At 40.4% G+C, this 19,902-nt stretch overlaps 1 protein-coding gene across 1 annotated transcript in view; it reads right to left on the bottom strand.

The window, feature by feature from the left end:
- MMP20 (matrix metallopeptidase 20) overlaps positions 1–14,677 on the bottom strand; it is a 37,109-nt gene extending 22,432 nt beyond the window's left edge. The window contains exons 1-5 of the mRNA XM_045818218.1: positions 14,552–14,677; positions 8,218–8,465; positions 4,344–4,492; positions 2,410–2,535; positions 1,443–1,604 (exon numbers count right to left, since the gene is read on the bottom strand). Of these exons, the coding sequence (XP_045674174.1) occupies positions 1,443–1,604; positions 2,410–2,535; positions 4,344–4,492; positions 8,218–8,465; positions 14,552–14,677 (811 nt within the window). The remainder of the gene's footprint in view (positions 1–1,442; positions 1,605–2,409; positions 2,536–4,343; positions 4,493–8,217; positions 8,466–14,551) is intronic.
- Between the last annotated feature and the right edge of the window lie 5,225 nt (positions 14,678–19,902).

Genomic DNA, 19,902 nt, shown 5'->3' with positions numbered 1-19,902 from the left:
ATGGTAGCTATTATTTTATTAGTAGACAATGACTTCTTTGATTGCTACAGGTGTTCCAAGTTAGAGATGGATTTTAAAGGTTGCCACTGATCGTTTCTTTGTAATTAAATACTTTGTTCTCAATAAGATGATAACTTCCTTGTGTGTTTTCATCCACTTCTGGGTGCCCTGCACTGTGCACAGTGTTTCATTAGGCACGCAGGGCAGACTGAGAATTCTGTGGCACTGAAGTGCACTGAAGGTGTTTGGCATTTAAAGGCATTGTCTGTGATATGAGTAACTCGCAGTCCAAGAAACTGTTTTAACGAAGATGACTTCCCCCAGCTTTTGAACTGCCATGGATAGAAGCGGAGCACTACGAAGTGAAGGATGCAGAGACTGGAAGGGGCCAGTGCCTTTGTGTCACTGTGGGGAGCAGGGCTGTCCGACAGGCATGTTATCTGAATCGGTCTTTGCATGAGCAGGAGATAGATCTTACTGTGCATTATGCTAAGCCACTGAGACCCTGGAGATGTTTATTTCAGCAGCCAAGGTGTATTATTCTTATTACTTCACTTTCCCTGCATCCCCCAGCTTATACATAAGAGAATAAATGGAGTGGGGGATTGAGTGTGGGGGGAGAGACATCTTCTGGTGAATCCTCTTATAAAGCAAAGGACTCCAAGGCTTAAAGGAAAACCAGATTCTAGATTTTTCTGCCTTTTATCCATGAAAGAAAAAGGGTTAAGTCCTAACAGTGTATCAAGATTTCTTCTTATGGATTAATGGTTTGTCTTTTTGCTAAGGAAGTGGATATAGAGTGTCTAGTAATCCTTTATTACGGTTGAAAGAATTTAACACTTGAGATAATTTTGAGTGTCTTGGATACTTACTGTCACTGAGCCTCAGCTTTCTCAGCTATAAAATGGGGAAAACACTTCACACCCCGCAGGCTGGTTGTGAGGATGGTACAAGATAACTCAGGACATTTTTTTTTTGTAAACTGCAGATTGTCTGTGCAATTGAGTGATATACTTATTATTGTCATAATTGCTGTTTTTAGAAAGATAAGGCCACTTATCTGAAAATGGGTGGGCACCATATTTGTGAATGCTAAACTATATCTATCTCTTCCCAAAGTCTAAATCCTAATCTACACTCAAAACCAAAAAAACAAACAAACATGAACACCTACATATGATTGTTTTTTCTATAGTCACTGTTGGAGCAATATGCTCTGGAGAAAAAATATAAAATGTAATTACACATCTTTGAATAAAGCAATATTCATATCTGGCAAAGAAGCTATTCATTCACAGGAGGGCACAGTTGGGGCTGTGTTGTCTAACTTAATCTTTACCTCTGCAGGTAACTAACTCCTGGCAAAGTACACTTTCTCTAAGTTGGAGACTACACGCTGGTTACTTTCAGGGTTAGTTGTCAAAGAAGTGTAGAGATTGTACCGTACAATGCCTGGATCCCCCTCACGTCATCCTTGGGGAGGTGAAATCCATAGGGATGCTGGTACTTATAAGTTGGGTACATCAGTGCCGAGGGGTCTGTGGAGTGGGCCAGGCCCAGTGCGTGGCCAAATTCGTGCGCAGCAACCGTGAACAAATTGAAACCTAGACAATATGAGAGAAGAGAAGACAGCATCAGCACAGCATTGTATTTTCCATATCTTCTGTCTTACAGGAGACTTTACACCCAAAACACAGTTCACTTATTTTTTTTCATAACTGGATTATTCAAAGGTTGGTAGCTTATTCTGGCACTTAGTTTTGCTTACTTCTTTCCCCGTTGGCTAGGAGAGGCTTGGGGGTGTAGGAAGTGGGAAATGTAAATCAATTAATTTTGTTCATTGTCAGTTATGCTCATTAGGTTGATAAAAAGGGTCTAATTAGAGCTAATAGTGGCAAAATGATAATAGTGGCAATCATATGTAGATTTAGGTCACAAACGCTTTACTAGTTCCCTGCTGTTACAGCCTACTCCTCTTTATCCACACGGGTTTCACACTGAAGATTTCCAGAGGACATGCAAGATGTTCTGGAACTTTTATACCCATCCCACCACGCTTCTCAGGAGAGCACTGATTCCCTCAAGTCATTTCCGATGTAATCCATTTCCAAGTACAAGTAAGAAACAGTAAATACTATGGAGGTGAAGCAATAGAGCTGTGTGTTGAGGAGGGGATTGCTGCTTCCTCAGATTATACGCTATGAACCAGAGATCAGACAAGTCTAGAACACAATGGGGGCAGGGTCTTTCCCTTAGAGTGTTCCCTTTTGGATTTTTGGCTTACTTGTTTTTCCTAGCCAGCCCCCCTAGTTAAAGGGTGGCTTGGGACGTTGAACCTCAAGGTTTCATGATGGAGGCCCAGAAGAAGGTACACTATTTTCCAGGTTATGGTGAATTGTGCATATATACCATTCGTTCCCATAGTCCACTTCTCAGCATTGTCGAAATGTGTATCTCCTCCCAGGCCTTCTCCAGGTGCAAATGCATGGGCTAGAGTCCCTCGAGGCCCATCGAATGGGTAGGAATCCCCATGATCTAAACAAGTGGGAGAAATGCCAACAGCACTTAGTCCTTCTAGCAGTTTGACAGGTATACAATGTTACAGGGAATGGACAACTTTCTGAATAGCACTGATACTTCTCATACAGATACATTTTCAGTATTTGTTTTTGAGAATAAGAAGTTCAATGTCAACTGAGAAATTAAAAGGCTATTTTATATTTCAAAGATAGTAAGCATAACAATAAAAAATGTTCTGTTATTGTTTTACTATGGTATATGTTACTTAGCGTGTGGCACACTGTGAATCCTGCCGTGCCATAGATTGCAAAAGGAGGCAGCACAGCCGGTCATCCGATAGCCACCTCCTTCACTGACAGGGCTGCAAGTGCATTGGTGGAGAGCAGCTTTCAACGTGAGATTGAGCTAAGACGGTACCCACAAACTGAACACGTGCGCGCTTTCTGTTTGTACAGCACAATGTAATTCAATACAATTTAACGAAGTGTCAAAAATTTCTCTGTCATTTCCATATACTTGTGTGTGTAAAACTCATGAAAGTAATAAAGGTGTTCAAAACTTCCTAACTTTTAAAGCTTCGTATATTTTTGTTTTATTGTCTATATAATTAACAGTTTATTACAAAGCTAATTGAAAAAGAGGAAGAATACATTAAGGGATGGTGTTGAAGCTACATTTCATAGTTTTTCAGGATTTTTGTGACATTACACTGTTTTGTTAAAAACCAACAGAACAAAGTTCTGGCGTGTCATTTCCCAGGTTGGGAAGCGGTACAGTTTAATCAGGTTGCCTGTGCTGAGGCACCTAGTGAAATGCAGCACAGTCTCTAGTCAGCTTGTATTTCAATTTAGGGGACAAGGCACAAGCATGAAATATGTTCACTCCATGGCCCCCAAAGCTGCCCTGGGCCACATGGTCCTGCCACTTTACTGGGGGCCGCCTTTGTCTTCTGGGAGGAACCGGCCCCACCATGGGCTATCTCTGCAGGGTTTATACTCAGGATTTGCTTGATCTTCTCTCTCCTAGCTTCTAAGCATGGTTTTCCCTAGTGACATTGGACTAAAATTAAGATCAAGACTTGAAATCAGAAGGACACTTAGAAATGCTATCCATGGAGGGTAAGAGGCAGTGGCACTTGCTTAGTTGGTCTATTAGAAGCTAAGAAGAGAAGGTAATTTCATGGCCTTTCCTTTGTTTACTAACTAGACAAGATTTCTCTGAGGAGAGCTCTACCAATCTCCATGCAAAATTATGCCCCTACTCCCTACCAGGGTGAGTAGGGGATGAAAAAGGGGGCCAGTTGGAGGCAGACCCAGTGATTCTCAAAGTAGTCTGCAAGTGGGGGAAAGGCAGCAACACCACTCTCCTACCCACTGCTGCAGGGGCAAAGCTGTCAGGGCCGCAGTAAAATTTGTTTCCTCCAGTGAGGATTTAAGATGGGAGATTCTTGGCTAACATGGAAGGGAATATGAAGCAACGAACATCATTATGGGAATAGCGTGAGGTCATGTGGCCCCCCAACCAATGGGAAAGCTAAATCGGACAGAATCTATTGCTGATGGGACAAAACCACAGTGAAAACTGGTGATACTGTGTCCATTCTACAGCTCAGCCTAATGATGACAAGAAATGCTGAGAATCCCTCTGGTTCTATTTTCTGTCCTGGTGAAGATCATGGCGTTGCCATGATCTTGACCTCTGCTCATCACATTACTCCGTGCAGAAGGATTGTGCTGATCACTTGGATTAAATATTGTAGAAGGAATAGTATTAGAACATTCTCCTCTGGATTAGTAGACAAAATCCAAGAAGCACCACAGTACCTCCTGTTTCAAAAGATATCATAATATCTGCTTCTCCTGAATTTATTCTCACAAAGTTCAGAGGAACAGCACTACTCCAGGCCTGTAAGGCCATCTCCACTGCCTTGTCCACGTCCGCAGAAGTCATGGAAGATGTGTATTTGGCTATTCTGTGAAAACAGAAGGAACATGTTTTTCTTTTAGTAAACAGTAAGTGAAGAAGCCAAGAATTATAGTTTGCATTAAAATTTTAAATATTAAACACAAATCTACAATTTAGATTTTTTCCTTCAAAACATTAATTCTTATTTTGCTTTCATATTAGCTAAATTACTGAACCATGGTAAACAATAAGAAAAGTAAAGTGAAGAAAGAGTTAAGATAATCTGGTGCTGAAACCGTTTGTCTTTCATTGTTACTGTATTGTAACTAATTTTGAAGAATAATACCTGTAGAACTGTACAAGTACCAAGAAGTCCATTTTTCCTAATGTGGTTTTAATTGAGAAGAGATTTCTTTTTCCCCATAAGGGACTGAGATTTTTCAATTTTAAAAAATAAAAATGTGGAGTTTGGAGGTTTTGCAAACTCTTATTCAAAGGCCATCAGGATCTCCCCAGGGTCATGGAGGAATATTTGTTACCTTAAAATAATGCATTTTAGAAGAGGAAGTGTTCACTTGAACTGAAAAAGGCTTGAGTCTTTCATCAAACCCTGGTGTGACAATGACATCTGCAGGCAGAAAACTAAAGAGGTTTTTTTTTGGGGGGGGGCGGGGACAAAGGGTTATAGAGAGAGACAGTTGGTGGTGCCCTAACACCTGCTGCTCTGGTGCCGGGGTGGGGTGTGGTGGGGATGGGTTCTGGCAGCATGCCAAGAGGGTCGGGAGGCAGGCACTTCTCCCTGGGACCTGGGCGGGGACAGAATAGTGGGTAAAGAATGAGAAGCCAGGTCTGCGAGAGCCAGCCTGGAGAGCAGGACTGAGCCTACTTTCTTTCTCTTTCTCCAGCTCCTAGTCCAGTACCTTGCACATAGTGGGTATTTAGCAAATATACTTGATGAATGGATGAGTTCATGGATAAAAACTAGTAGTTTCTGGAGCCTCCTCAGTGGTTTTCAAATTTTAGGACCCATGATAACTATGTAGAGAGATTTTTAATGTACTGGTGTGATCCAGAAATCTGCATTTTTCCAAGTGTTCTAGGTTATTCTAATGCAGATGATACAACTGCAACCAGAAACCAACAGAGGTAATCCCACACCCCCCTCCCCAAAAGGGACCGTGTCTCACAGAGAGGATGGTAAATAGCTCAACTCAACAACTCAGCATCAGGTAGAGAAGAAACTAGATCTTTTAACTCCAGGGGTTGGGGCCAAACACTGCAAGTTGAAGAGGGGAAACCAGAAGGACCCCTACAGGGACCATTTAATGCTTTCAAAATGTACCAAGCCCAGTGCATAACAAGAATCTGTGATTTATCACAATTCTGTGCAGTTAGTACCTTGAATTTCCCCCACTTTATTGACAAGGCAGCCACATCTTTGAGCTGACTGTGTGTTGGGCTGGAGAGGCAGGGACAGAGACAGAAAGGGCCCCAGAAGAGGATACAGAGGAGTCACAACCCAAGGTCAAGAGATCAGTAAAGCAATGGTGATAATGGCTAATAATCTTTAAACACAGACTAAGGGCTAGACACTGTTTTAAGCACTTTTTAATGTGATAGCCCATCTAATTCGCACAATTTAAGAGTTAATAATAATAATAATCTACATTTTATGATTTGTCAGTATTTGAGCCCAGTTCTATCTGATTCCAAAGGCTATGCACATAAGCACTATGATATGTTTTGTCTTTTCAAACCCTCTGTTATAAGAAGTTATTCTGGAATCCAGTAGCTATATAGACAGAATATTAAGCCTCTCGTGACCGGGCAGAGCAAGAGTGGATGGGCAGTGGGAGGGTACAGAGGGGGTTTGAGGGCTGCCAATTATCACAAGAATGTATTACACTTCTCCAAGTCCCAGATTATCCTGATCTATGCCTTCTGCTTTTGCTGCACATATTCACAGACTAAAATTCTATGACAGCTTATTTTAATAAAGTGATGAAAAAGATTCCATGGGTTTATATAATTTTTTTATGTCTTACCCTTAATCATCTCATAATCACTGTGTGTTCAACTCCTTATACATTGTTTTTCCACGAGTGGAACAAATACTTTTTGTGTTTCTTAAGCTGAAGCCGACATATAGTCGTGTTCAGAGCTCCACCTCCAGGACTCACAAGCTCATAGCAGCTAACAAGTGGCCTAGTTTGGGCCTTAATTTGATCCCAAGGACTAAGGGTTGTACTGGTACAGTTTAACAACTGGATCTATGACGAAAATTGTTGATTTGTAGGATTTGCAGATTTTCATACTGTAAACACTCTCATTATAGCTAATTTCAAGCTTCCAACGTGCCACGTAGAACACCAAGTTGGGAAGAATTGAGCAAGGGCACATCATTTTCATGATAACAAATAAAATATATGTAAATGACTTGGGGAACACAGATACATGTAGTAGAATAATTAAAAAGCAATGTTTTTCTTACCTTTGTTTTTCATATAATTTGTTTAATTGTAAGCTTATGTCCTTTCATTTTTAATAATGGCTTTGTTTACTAACCAGCTCACAAAATTCTTGGAAATTTATGAACTAACTGGCTGCAAAATTGCAGAAAATTTAAGGATTGGCTCTTGTGAGCTGTCAGTAGCCAGCTCCAGCATACCACTTGCTGGGACTATTTAACAGCCCATTCTTTCTCCATGTCCAGATCTCTACTGGATGTGTTCATCCAGACAGCGAAATCTGATCCTGACCCTGGTGGACTGTTCTCCTTGCCCTGGGATTAAATTCCAAACTGCTTTGCCTCAAGTTCAAGATGCCTTCCGGGCTGCTCTCCACCACCAGCACTGCCTGCGCGTTCCACTCCCTGCAGCTGTGCTTGGTCTGTTTTTCTACCTGGAAAGAAAATCCCTGTTTGTGACACTTGGGGCAAACAGAAATGGGGGCTGCTCTCCTTTCTCCAAAGCCACTTCTGTCTAGCATGCTAGAGGCCCACAGGTCCAAGCAGTCTCCGCCTACTTCCAACCCCGCCCTCAGGCGGAGGGCTAGGCATCATGAATGGTCTAACTCAGCCGGACCTGCGGACCTTCGAGGAGGCTTGTGCCGGCCCCAGAAAGGGGACAGTGTTGCTGGGAAAGAATTCCTGTGTGATGACCTAGAGCACAGAGAGGATGAGGTTATGAGGTTATGACTACGCATGTCCCCTCGGACTACACAGAATCCTTGCTCCGGGCAGGAGGCCAGGTGACCCGGGAGTGTGGAGGTGGAGGGGGAGGGGAGCATTAAGTGGAGCAACCAGGAGGAGCCTGGGGCTAAGCACCGACAGATAAAGGACGAATTATCTCCAAAATCGAATGCCTACAGCGGATACTTAATAAACCATCAATAAATGACTTTTTAAATCCACGGAAACAATTTATTGATAAGTGAGTTTTATCATACCCTTCTGAGAGAACAGGTTGTTTTAAGAATGCTGGCTGATATTGCCAGGTTATTAACCCTAGACTAGATTTTTTTCTTTAAAGATAAATGTGTTGTCTCTAACTGGTAAAATTGTAATACCTGAGATGGCCAGCCGTTCCAATAATCCTGAGATCACATTTGCTGGTGAATCTCCATTGTCATTGTGTAAAAATCGGACCTAAAAGTTCTTCTTCTTTCTTGTAGTTATGATGAGTCATGATATTTATAAAGATCAAAAGTTTTTTTTGTTTTTTTTTTCTTTTTTTAGGAAAGAGAGAGAAGGAGTGTTTCTCTATGAATTTGGAAAGACTTAGATCTCATTACCTGTATGTCAAGGTATTTTTTTTCCACTTGGGTTCGCCTGGGAAGAGGCGGTAGTTCGCCATATCAGGAACTCCACAGCGAGGCCTCTTGATCACATCCATCGTGGAACGGTCCAACTTCCCCGTGACTTGGAGGCCAAAGAATGCTTGCAGCTCCTTAATCTTCTTCACTAGGGAGTTGCTTCCTCGTGCAACCATCTCACCAACCTGGTGCCCTCCTTTCCTTGTGTAATACTTGTCGAGATACGCCTGAAAGGGAGAGGCAGGCTGACACACCTACAGCACAGTCCCTGGGAAGCACTAACGCTCCGGCAGTGTCTTCCGGGTGTTCGAAAAATACTGTGTGGAGTATATTTCCATTTTTGAGAAAATTTAGCTGTATTTGCATAGATAAAGCTTAGAAAGATATACAGTCTGCCAAATGATTAACGATGGTTGTCTTTTGGCAGTGACAAATTTAGTTTGCTTATTTACTTTTTGCTCACCTGCATTTTATAATTTTCCTACAATGAGTAGGATTGTAAGGGAGAAAGATAGTGGAAGGGAAATGAAAAATTTTTCCCCATGAATCATTTATTTGTCTTTGACATCTGTGCCCAATTTGCAAAACAGACTATCTCATTTCTCTGATAAGCAGTTATTACTATCATTATCCTTCTGCATCATTGTTTTTAACTCTCAGAGGCTTTATATTCAGCTTCTTATCTCATACAAAAACAGAGAATCAATCTGTTTCCCTGCTGAGGCAGTTCATCAATTCAGGTGTGTTCAGTACTTGGGGTTGGCCTTGTTTCCAGGGAGCAGGCTTCCTGGGACAGGCTCTTTGGCCCTGGAGACAACTGAAATTAAACGTGCCTTCTAAAGTTTTCATTTGCACATGAAGGCTTAGACCTTTCATACATCGCTTGACACTCTTTTTCGTGGCTGTTTAGGTGGAGTGAAGCAGAGTCACGAAATGTGGAGTGTGGAGCCTGCTGTTGACCCAGGAAATGCTCTCACCCAACTCATTTCAGACAAATAAAGAGCAAATAAAGGTTTATGTATACATTTTTATTATATATAATATGACAATATATTATATATATTTTTATTATATATAAATAGTATTTATATGTCACATTTGCATTTATATTCTACATAAATCATGTATATTTTAATTTATGTTATATATATTTATATATGTAAATAATGAAACATTGGCAGCAATTTCAATGTCTAAGAATAGGAAATTTGTTAGATATATTTTAATCTATTCATATGAAGTAATACTAGCCCTAGGGTAATTCTGTTTTTTTTTGTAGAATGAGTTTGGAAGTGTTCTTTCCTCTTTGATGTTTTGAAATAGTTTAAGATGGATAGTTATTAATTCATCTTTAAATGTTTGGTGGAATTCACCTTTGAAGCCATCTGGTCCTTATTTGTTGGGAGTGTGATTACTGCTTTGATTTCATTGCTAGTAATTGGGCTGTTTAGATATTCTATGTCTTACTGGTTCAGTGTTGGAAGGTTATATGCTTCTAGAAATTTATCTTTTTTTTTCAGATTGTCAAATTTGTTGACATATAATTGTAATATTCTTTAATGATTCCTTGTATTTCTGTGGTGTCAGTTTTTACTTATCTTTTATTTAGGATTTTATTTATTTGGACTTTTTTCTTTTTTTCTTGATGAGTTTGGCTAAGGGTTTGTTAACTTTGTATTTTCAAAGACATAGCTCTTGGTTTCACTGATTTTTTCTATTTTTAAAAAATTTTTATTTCTGCTCTGACCTTAATTGTTTCCTTCCTTCTGTTTACATTGGGTTTTGTTTGTTCTTCTTTTTCTAATTTCTTTAGATGTAAAGTTAGATTGCTTATTTGAAATTTTTCTTGTGTCTTGAGGTAGGCCCGTATGGTGATGTACTGTTTTCCTTTGAAGAATTATCAGATGTTCTGAGAGCCTAAATCATTCTGGGAACTTCCTCGCAAAAGCTACTGACAAGGTTTTGGCATACTTTTCAGGGTCAAACGTTCAATTAGGCAAATAGATGTGAGCTTAGAGTTGTGTTTGTGTTAATTCTAACACTTGCCTGCTGTTGGCTCAACACCTGATTGTGACGCTGGGTGAAAGGTTTCAGGACTCCTCAGCGTTGTCCCTCTTGCCCCCCTCCCTTCTCACTCCCCCAGTGTTAAAATCACAGGGTTTTAGGGTACAGGTGATCCTCTCTCAACTTCTCTTTCAACATTTGATAGATAGAAATAATAGAGTCCTAGAGGGTCTGTCCAAGCAAGCCAGTGAGTGGCCCAGATTTCCCCCATCTCCTCCTTCACTGCACTTTCCCAGTGTCCTTCCTGAGAATTAAGTGTTTAAAACTCAAGAGTTAAGAGTGCTTCAACACAAGGTCAAGTTCAGGATATGGTTTCTTCAACATTACTTTCTACTTTGGCTAAGTCATAGAAAGGGAGTTGTGAGAACTTTTGGTGCTGTGTGATAAATCCCTAGGTCTAAGAAGTTTTGGGAAATTCCTTTAAATTCTTTTGATTTCAGCTCTTTCATCTATAAAATAGGGTTGTTATTTGTCCTGCTGACCACAGCAGTGTGAGGATCCAATGAGATCCTCACTGTGAAAATGCTTTCGAATGTATCAAAAGGCTTTGAAGTGCGTACTCTTTTATTCATGAATTCCACTTCTGGAAATCTATTCTGAAAAATAATCCTTTCGATTAGGCTGATGTATAAAAATGCTCAGAGAAACATTATTCATGTGGAAATAACTTATGTGTCCAACAAAATAAATCATTAAATTAAAACTCACCTATATTCTAGTATATTTGCAAAAATACTTTCTTGTTGCATAATAATCACTGAGAAAGGTAGGAACCAAATATAATAATAATTAAAAAATGTCTTCATGCACAGAAATTGAAATGGTAGTAAAGACAACTGAATTTGCCCTGACCAGTGTGGCTCAGTTGTTGGGCGTCATCCTGCAAAATGAAAGGTCGCTGGTTCCATTCCCAGTCAGGGCACATGCCTATGTTGCAGGTTTGGTCCCTGGTCAGGGTGCATATAAGACACAATGGATTGCTGTTTCTCTCCCTCTTTTTCTCCCTCCCTCCCTCTCTCTATAAATAGATGAAATCTTAAAAAGAAAACCCTGAATTTAACAATTTGCATTTGGAAGGTTTTTATTTTTATTTTATTTTCTTTAATTATGAGTTCATAATAATGTAATAATAAACAATTATTATTATTATTATTACTATTATTATTACTTTTAATCCTCACCTAAGGATTTGTTTATTGATTTTAGAGAGAGAGAGGAAGCCTAGGGGTGGCGCCAGGTGGCAGGGGTGTCAGGGATTGAGGGAGAAATAGAAACATCAGCATGAGAGAGACACCTATCCGTAGCTTCCTGTATGTGCACTAAGTGGAGATTGAACCTGCAACCTAGGTAAGTGCTCTGACCAAAACGCGCAGCCTTTTGGTCCACATGATGATGTTCCAACTGAGACACTTAGCCAGGGCAGTTTATATTATTTTCAAGTACAATTTAACAACCTGCTTTAAATGTATTGATATCGCTAATTTTTAAAAAAACAAAACAAAAAGTAGAATAAAACCCTGAGTTAAGACTAAATAAGCATCTTATCATCCATCATTTTTGAAGCCTTCGTGTTTATCAGCAAATCAGAATTTGAAGGGTATAAGCGGACATTAAGCAGATCAACTAAAAACCTGTTCATCTTTTCAAGTATAGATTATTGTGTTTGTGGGTTTGAGAAGAAGTATATGGGGGTTGGAAATGTTGCCTGTCTTATGTTTCCAGGAACAAGAAACCGTTTGTTCTCTCTTAGTGAGTGATCTAGAAGGAAATGAATGGTGTGGATGCTGCTTATCCTGACACAAGCTCCCAGGCCCAGGTGACCCACTGGCCTTGCCTGTCTCTGGGACTCATCCTGCACCCTCCTCTTCCTGTGGTCTCTCAGCTCCTGCCACACTAGCCCAATGCTCCTTCACTCCTTCCCACCCCCCACCCCCACCCTGACTCGCCTCCAAGGGCTTCATTTGCTGCTTCCTCTGCCTTGACTGCTCTGTCTCCAGAGCTTCACATGACTGGTTGTTTCATGTAGTTCAGGTTCATCTCAGATATCACTTCCTCAGTGAAGCCTTCCTGAACTTCCCAGTGAAAATGTGCCACACTGTCATAGCCATTCTCTGTCAACCTGACTAATTTTTTTCAGCATCTCCTATTACTTTCTGAAATAATCTTGGACATTTGTTGACCAATTCTTGGACACTTGTTTATCTCCTTCCAGCACCTCCCCACCCACTCTGTCATCCCCAAGTAAGTACCGTAAGCAAAGGGGCATTACTTGTTTTGCTCACTGACTTTTATCACAAACTTAGAACCAACCCTGGTGCATAGCACAAAATAAGCAGTCAATAAATAATTGTTGAATGAATGAACTTACACTGCCTGTTTTCATGTTGTTTTATTTGTTGTGTTTTAAGGCTGCCAAAGTTGTTATAAGCTTCAATAAACTCTAAGGTTGGACATTAATTTTGTTTTAGTCACTGGGACCCATATTAGAGGTTTGCCCAGATTATTCTAGTCTCCTGAAGAGTGGCACCTGCTTTTATCCAGAGCTGATGACTGGGGCTGTTGAAGGCAGGAGCAGGTGCTGTTTGCTGGGTGGCAAGGTATTGACAAGTTTTCTAGGTCCTCAGGCGAAGGTCCTTCTGAGGGAATGTCATAGGGAAAATTGACAAGAGCTGACTTATTTTGGAGGAAAGGAAGTAAGGGATCACTAAAGATCCCCAGCATTCCAAGGCTGCCTAATTCTTTCCAAATGCTCCTAGCAAGGATAACTTTTCCCAAGACTTTCTAGCCTTATTCCTGTGTAGACGGCTCAGGGTTTAGCCAATTTTTTTCTGTACAGGGCTGAAAGTTAATATTTCTGGTTCTGCATTTTGGTACAAAAGTAGTAATAGATGATATGTAAGTGGATAGGTGTGGCTGGTATTGCTGATGACCAGTTTGTCTGAACCTGCACCAGAATCACACTTTTCATCCACCTCAGATCAATTCTGGCCACAGCATTATCCTCCTTCTGGGTCACAAAGTCTCTGTAGTTTCCGAATCAAAGAGGCACAAGGTTGGGTGAAGGAAAACTGCAGTCGGGGAAAAGGGACCCAAAGCTAGGTGCACCAGTGCAAGACAATTTGAAACAGACCCTGGTATTTGAGATATGCTATTTTGAATTTAATTCATTTCAAAGTGGGCTCAAGTTGAAGGAAGTTTAACAGGCCAGTACCTTGTCATTCACTGTACTGTTTATGTGCAGGGCTGATTGATATTCAAAATGTTTAATGACTGGTGTGGCAGGGGGACTGACCAATTAGAATGGATGAGTGGCGTAAACAGTCAGCGGGCCCAAGCTGACTTTTATATAGGTCAGCTCTGAAAATCAGCTCTGCAGCACAACCACAGAATCAGTACACAGGGGTAGCCTGGCAGGTAGGGAAGCATCTGGAGGCAGGGCTGGCAATCACAGATGTGCTATCCTTTGACAGACTCCTGAACAGGAAGGCCCTGCTGCAAAAACATCTCACCCACACACCTTTCACTACTGTTGGAGGTACCATCATTAGATACTTGTTTCTTTAGGTTTAAGATCACCATCTTCCTGTTAAATTCAAAAAGCTCTTAGAAGCAAATATATGTGCACTGAATCACTTTGAGTCACATGTAGCCTTTGCAAAAATTCTAATATGAATTATTGGTATTAGATCCCTTCTAACAGTCAGTTGGGAAGGACTTTAAAAAAATACAAAAAGTATAAGTAAATAAGCTACTTGAGGTATATGCTTTAGAGTGGAAAGACTCTTAAATGAGAAGCAGATAGGCACCCAGGAAAAACTTGGTTCACTTTAGATTTTGACCAAGTTTTTGAGCAGAGTACAAGTGTGCTGCTAGGAAGCTTAGCACTATGTGTGAATCTTCCACCTCAATTTTAATTTTTCTGTCTTTATTTTCCTCTTACATTATTCCTCAAATACTTCTTTGATCTTTTTGTATTGCATATATATTTTTTGCAAGCCACCTCAAGTTCTACCCAGCAAAGTACCTAGGTAACCCATTATTCATGTATTTATTTAGTCATGCAACCTGGACACCTAATGTGCACCAGACAGCAGTCTTAGTTGCACAGGAGATAGTATCTATTAGACTTCAATGGACTTATAAGATGATTTTAACACAACAACAGATTTTTTTCCTTATTTTCTCGTTACCCCCTTTTAGTGTTCTGGGGCAGGGGAAGGAAGAGGGGATTCTGCAAAGATTCACAAACCTGTGCGAGGCGGTAGTTGTTCTTCGAGGTCCTGGGGGTGGCTGCAAATAGGGAGGGGGCTGCAGTGGAAAAGTTCAAAGCCGTGATGAGGAGGAGAGCAAGGCCAGATGCAGGGAGCACCTTCATCTCCTCAAGGTAGCTTGGTAATTATATCAGCCTCGGGATGGCAGACAGTACACATTTGCACTTCGACCTCGAGCTGCTTTTATAGAGTCAAACAGGTCTGGACCCTCAGAGCAAGGATGATTCATGTCTCAGAAGGTAATTATACAGTTCATTTCTCTCCCTGATGATGGGGTAACACAACAGCACACAGGAGTCAGGGAAAGCTTCATTCTTTGCACTTTACCAAGTCATAAAAGGAGATACGCAGTCACTTTTAATGAATTTTGTCAGCTACTTACACAAATTGTGGTAAACTTGAGTAAAACCCATCTAAACTGAATCATTTGATTAGTCTCAATTTAAGGGCCTTTTCCCATTCTGATTATCAAAAAGGTAAGTGATAAGAATGTAATTTAATTTGTCCTCGGTCATTCTGGGCTCCCTACTCACTCAGTCCAATTGTCTGTGTCTTCTGCACCCACTTGGGTATTTCTGAGTAACGAATGCTGTCCGTAATGATGGTTGTGGGGTGTGACGATCCTGAATCATCAGGGAAGTGTTACTGTGTACTGCGTTGACTTAGGATGGGAAGCAAACTGATTAATTGTTAGAAAGAAAGTTAACACAACAGATATATCTTAGTTAATCAAGACATTAGACAGAACTACTCATTTTCTGCTCACTCTGGTTAACTGGGGATCATGTTCTTTTTCCTGGCTATGATTAAGACTGACCGTGATCTGGAGTGTTATGGTGGGGAAAGCACTTTGGCATCAGACAAACTGATGGTATATTTTGTTTAAGATACTTCTGGGCTGTGTAACTTTCGGCAAGTAATTAAACCTCTCTGAACATCAGTTTTTTGTTTTGTTTTGTTTTTTGTTTTGGTTTTAATCTGCAAAACACTGATGATCATACTGTGTGAAAGCTTCTTAGTGTTACAGGGGCAGCATAGGTATAGCATGGTGTCAGTCGGCAGGACTTGGCATTGAATAGGCATGTGTTCAAATCCTAGTTCGGAACCCTGTTCAGATGGCTTTGAACTGGTTACTTATTCTCTTACAGATGTGGTATTGTCTTCTGTAAAAAAGAGGAAAAATGCCTACTTTGTAGAATTGTCATAAAGTAGTAAATCAGGTCATAGGAAGGCCCTTAGCAGAGTGCTCATTAGACATTAGCTCTGGTAAAATAATATTCAATTTATTTTTTTACTTTGGTGCCAGACATCTGGTAGGCTTTTAATAAATATTTTTCGAGTAGATGAATGGATGACTCCATCAATGGTTCTTAGAGTGTGGCTCCTGGTCCAGCAGCATCACTGTTTCCTGGGAACTCGTTGGAAAAGCAAATTCTCAGTCCCCATGAAGACTTAATGAATCAGAAACTCTGGGAATCGGGCCCAGCAGTCTATGTGTTAACAAGCCCTGCAGGCAATTCTGGTGCATGCTAAAGTTGGAAAACCACTGGATTAGTTGCCCAAGTAAGATCGTGAGGTCTGGGATGAAATGAAAAATTATATTCAAAGTGCCAAGAACATTCCAGTCACAGATGCCCTTACCATACAGAGCAGTATTTTTTTTTTTAGTGATGACATACCTGGTATTTAAAAGTCATTTGTGAAGTCTGTTGCAAATAATTTATTACTAATACTTGTTAAGCCATGCAAGCATAGTAGGCAGTAAGACAGGCATGAGCAGAGCAGGAATGGTGGGCCAGGTGTAGAAGGTTAACAGGGTTGAGAGCCCCAGGTGACTAGCAATGGGCAAAATGATAAGCCCTTGCTTGACCACTCCCTTCAGCATGAATCCCTGAAAGATGACATCTAGGCTTCTGCTGTGTTTCAGGTCTAGGCTCAGAGAAGAAGCAAAATCAGACAGAATGACGCCATGGCTGACATCAGGATCAGCTGCATTGACTAATGACCTGGCTCCTACCAATCATTGGAGACCATGATGGGGTATACCTGGAAATCTTATGAATGTTCTATGAGGATTCCCCCCGAAGGCTTCAGATAAAAGCCCTCAGAATGAAAGACTCAGGGCAGCTCTCTCCATGGAGCACAACTGTGTCTTTCCCCAACCCCTGCTTTACCCAGGGCTTACTCTGGAACAGGCTTGAACCTCTTTTCCCTCTTTCATCTCTTACAGTGTGTCAGTCTCTCTCTCTTGCCCACCTAAGTTCCAGGGCCCTTCTTTTGCTGTAACTTGTTTCCTTAGCCCATTTCTTCTATGACTCACTTCTTCTATCTCACTGACTTTCTAAATAAACTTTCTCTTATAGTTTGAGTCTTGTCTCTGAACCCTTTCTTAGCCAGAACTGAAGAACTGAGGTTGCTGAACTAAGGTCAATACCTGTTGCTGTTTCTCGCTGCTAACAAAAGTATGTGAATGACCTTCACATTTAGATTAAATTCAAGGTTATTCCCATAGTGATTCTCTCTGTCTCTTTCTCTTGCTCTCATTGTTGCATTCTGATATATTTTCCCATGTGAAAGGGAAAATGGTGGAGTTACAGCTGATGTATAGGGTCTAGTGAATAACCCCAGTTACTCAACAAGAGTTTGTTGCACATGTGAACAGCATCTCTGTCACGTACTCTGAGACACACAACACATGATTCTCAGGAGAAATAAAGAAAGAAAAATACGGATCTAGTAGACTCATTCTATTCACTAAATTGTAAGCTCCTTTGAAAGCTGATAGGAAAGTCACAATCAAGTTTGTTTTATAAGTGACTGAATAAATGTACAAACACATCCTCATGGTCACTTTTTGTTGTAAGGAAAGAAAGTTACAATGATCTTTCAAAGTTTGCATTTATATGCCTTCCTGTCCTCTGCAGTGCTAAATATACCTTTATAGCAGCTGCCAAAATTGAAGAAGGACTGAATCCTTGAAACTTTCCTCTACTTGGTCAACTTGTTCCTTTGTTTTCTCCCCAAACCACTGTTCCAACTCATGGTAATAACCACAGTGCAAAGCAGACAGGGAAAGCAGCGTTTGAATGAAAGGAATGACAGTAAGAAACACTGGGACCAATAGAGAGAAGATACCCTCACCTCTGGAACTCTAAAGAGTATGCTGAATCCCACTTTTAGAAGCAGATTGAGGTAAATAACTGCCTACAATGTGTGATATAGAGATTCCTACCAGGTTCCAGTATCTGCTCTTCTAATGCATTTATATAATCAACCTCCATACTCCCAAGTATGCCACTGCAATGGTGAAATGCAAAAACTGAAGAGTAATAGTGATTTGTGTTCATAAATCACTTAAAAATTAGTATGAATAAATTTTAGCTCAAGGTCAGTGCTAGCCAATATCTGGAACTTTTCCAAAAACAATGACTAACTCAAGCTGGTAATTTCTCACTAAGTGTTTCCTTTTCCTAATACTTTTCTCTTCACAGGGGAGCTAAGTCTGCTTTCTTTCTATTATTCTTGTATGAAATTGAAATCCAAATCATTCCAACCTAAAAAAATCATATCAAAGCAAGTCAATGACTATGAGGATTTACAGAAACAAAGTCAAAAGAATGGCGGGGTGGGCTACAATTCCCCACAGTTACATTACCACTGGGTGGTATTGCGGCTGGACAGTCCAGGCCATTGCGACTAGGCTGTTGTTTCTAATTGCCTTTGTTTCATTCCCTCAGCTTTCACAGACTTCAATGGAAAAGTCTATTGGTTGGGTCTGTGTCAGGTGCCCTCACTGGATGTCCAGAGGCAAAATGCAGAAGGGCCTCCAAACCTGGCCTCCATTCTAGGAGGCAGGATACATTCCATAGAGACCCCCAGTTTCCTCTCTGGGAGACAGTTGGCTGCAGGGTAGTCAGTGAACAAATTAAAACCAAACCCAGAAAACATCCACCACAATCTGTGAAACCTCCTCAGCCATTTTCCGCTTTGTAACAAGGGGTATGATCTCATGATATCTTAAGAGATAGTCTATCTCAGAAGGCTATAGAGAGGATTAAAATGGCTAATGGTTGCTTAATTCTCAGTTCAGTTAACAAATGAAAGAGGTTTCATAATTGTTTTTCATGATTTATTCCCAGAAATATTGTGATGGAATAATGAAAATGAATATATGGCATTTTCTTCTAAGGTATCATTGCTTATTAATTGACCATTAATTAAAATAATAGTTATGGAGAAAAATAAAGCATTACATCATTAAATGTACACATTGACATACTATATATTATTTATGTGTTAGTTGTTTGTCTTTTACCACTAAGTTCCATAAGGATAAAGACTCTATTCTGTTTTCACAGCAGTATCCTTAGCACATAGGACAGTGTCTGGCACAAAATAAGGATTCAATAAAGTGTTGTTGACTATGTAAATGCATAAATGAGTGAGTGATTAAACCTAGGAATAAGGGACACAAGATTGTCCTGAGAGGGATAAGTGTTAAATCAACTCATAAAATGATTCAAAGGTGTATAGCATTATGCTTAGGTGTCAAACTTTTATTACACCCTTATTATATATCAGCCATTCAGCCAAGCACCTCATGTACATTTTTCACACAACTTTAAAACATCTCATTTTTCAAGTGAAGAAACTTAGGCTTAGGGAGGTAAAGTCATGTTGATATACACATAGATATTAAGTGGTTGCTCCAAGATTTTAGCACAGATCTGTTAGAGTTTAAAGTCTATGTTCTTGACATATGACAGTCACAGGAAACATACACACATTGGTGCCTATGCCAAGCAGTGTCCTCGGGGACACTGAGCTCTAGTTGGCTGGCAGGCAGACGGGCCACTTAGCTGACTTCAGCTGCCAAGCAGCTCTCAGGCAGTCCTGTGAGTCTTGTCTTCAGTGAAGGGGAGCCAACCAGGCTGCCCAAGCTCCCTGACTGGTGATGACGTTTCTTATCGCTGATGATCCAGTTGTTATTTTGCTTTCTATATTTCGATCTACAGTGAATTTAGCTTTCATAAATGATTACATTTCTGGATTTACAAGGAGTTTACTCACAGTCTGCAAGAATGCCTCCCAGTGAGGCAGGCTGCTAGCAGTCAGCCAGCAGCTGACCTTCTGGCCCACAGCAGTCTCTCTTTCACACTCCTCTGGGACATGTACCCCACTTTGAATTCCCAACCTTTAGAAAATGTTCATTTATGTAGCTTGTAAATCATACCATACTCTATTCTGTAACGATATTATTTTTGAAAGTTTAAACATTTTTATTAAGATTAGAGAATAGCAGTAACTGATATTCTGAATTTCTAGGTAA

The sequence above is a fragment of the Phyllostomus hastatus genome, unplaced genomic scaffold (genome assembly GCF_019186645.2).
Source record: "Phyllostomus hastatus isolate PE091 unplaced genomic scaffold, TTU_PhHast_1.1 phas_scaffold_317, whole genome shotgun sequence".
In the NCBI taxonomy this organism is placed as follows: domain Eukaryota; kingdom Metazoa; phylum Chordata; class Mammalia; order Chiroptera; family Phyllostomidae; genus Phyllostomus; species Phyllostomus hastatus.
Note: the sequence above shows the minus strand (reverse complement) of the source record. Positions and strands in the feature narration are given on the sequence as shown.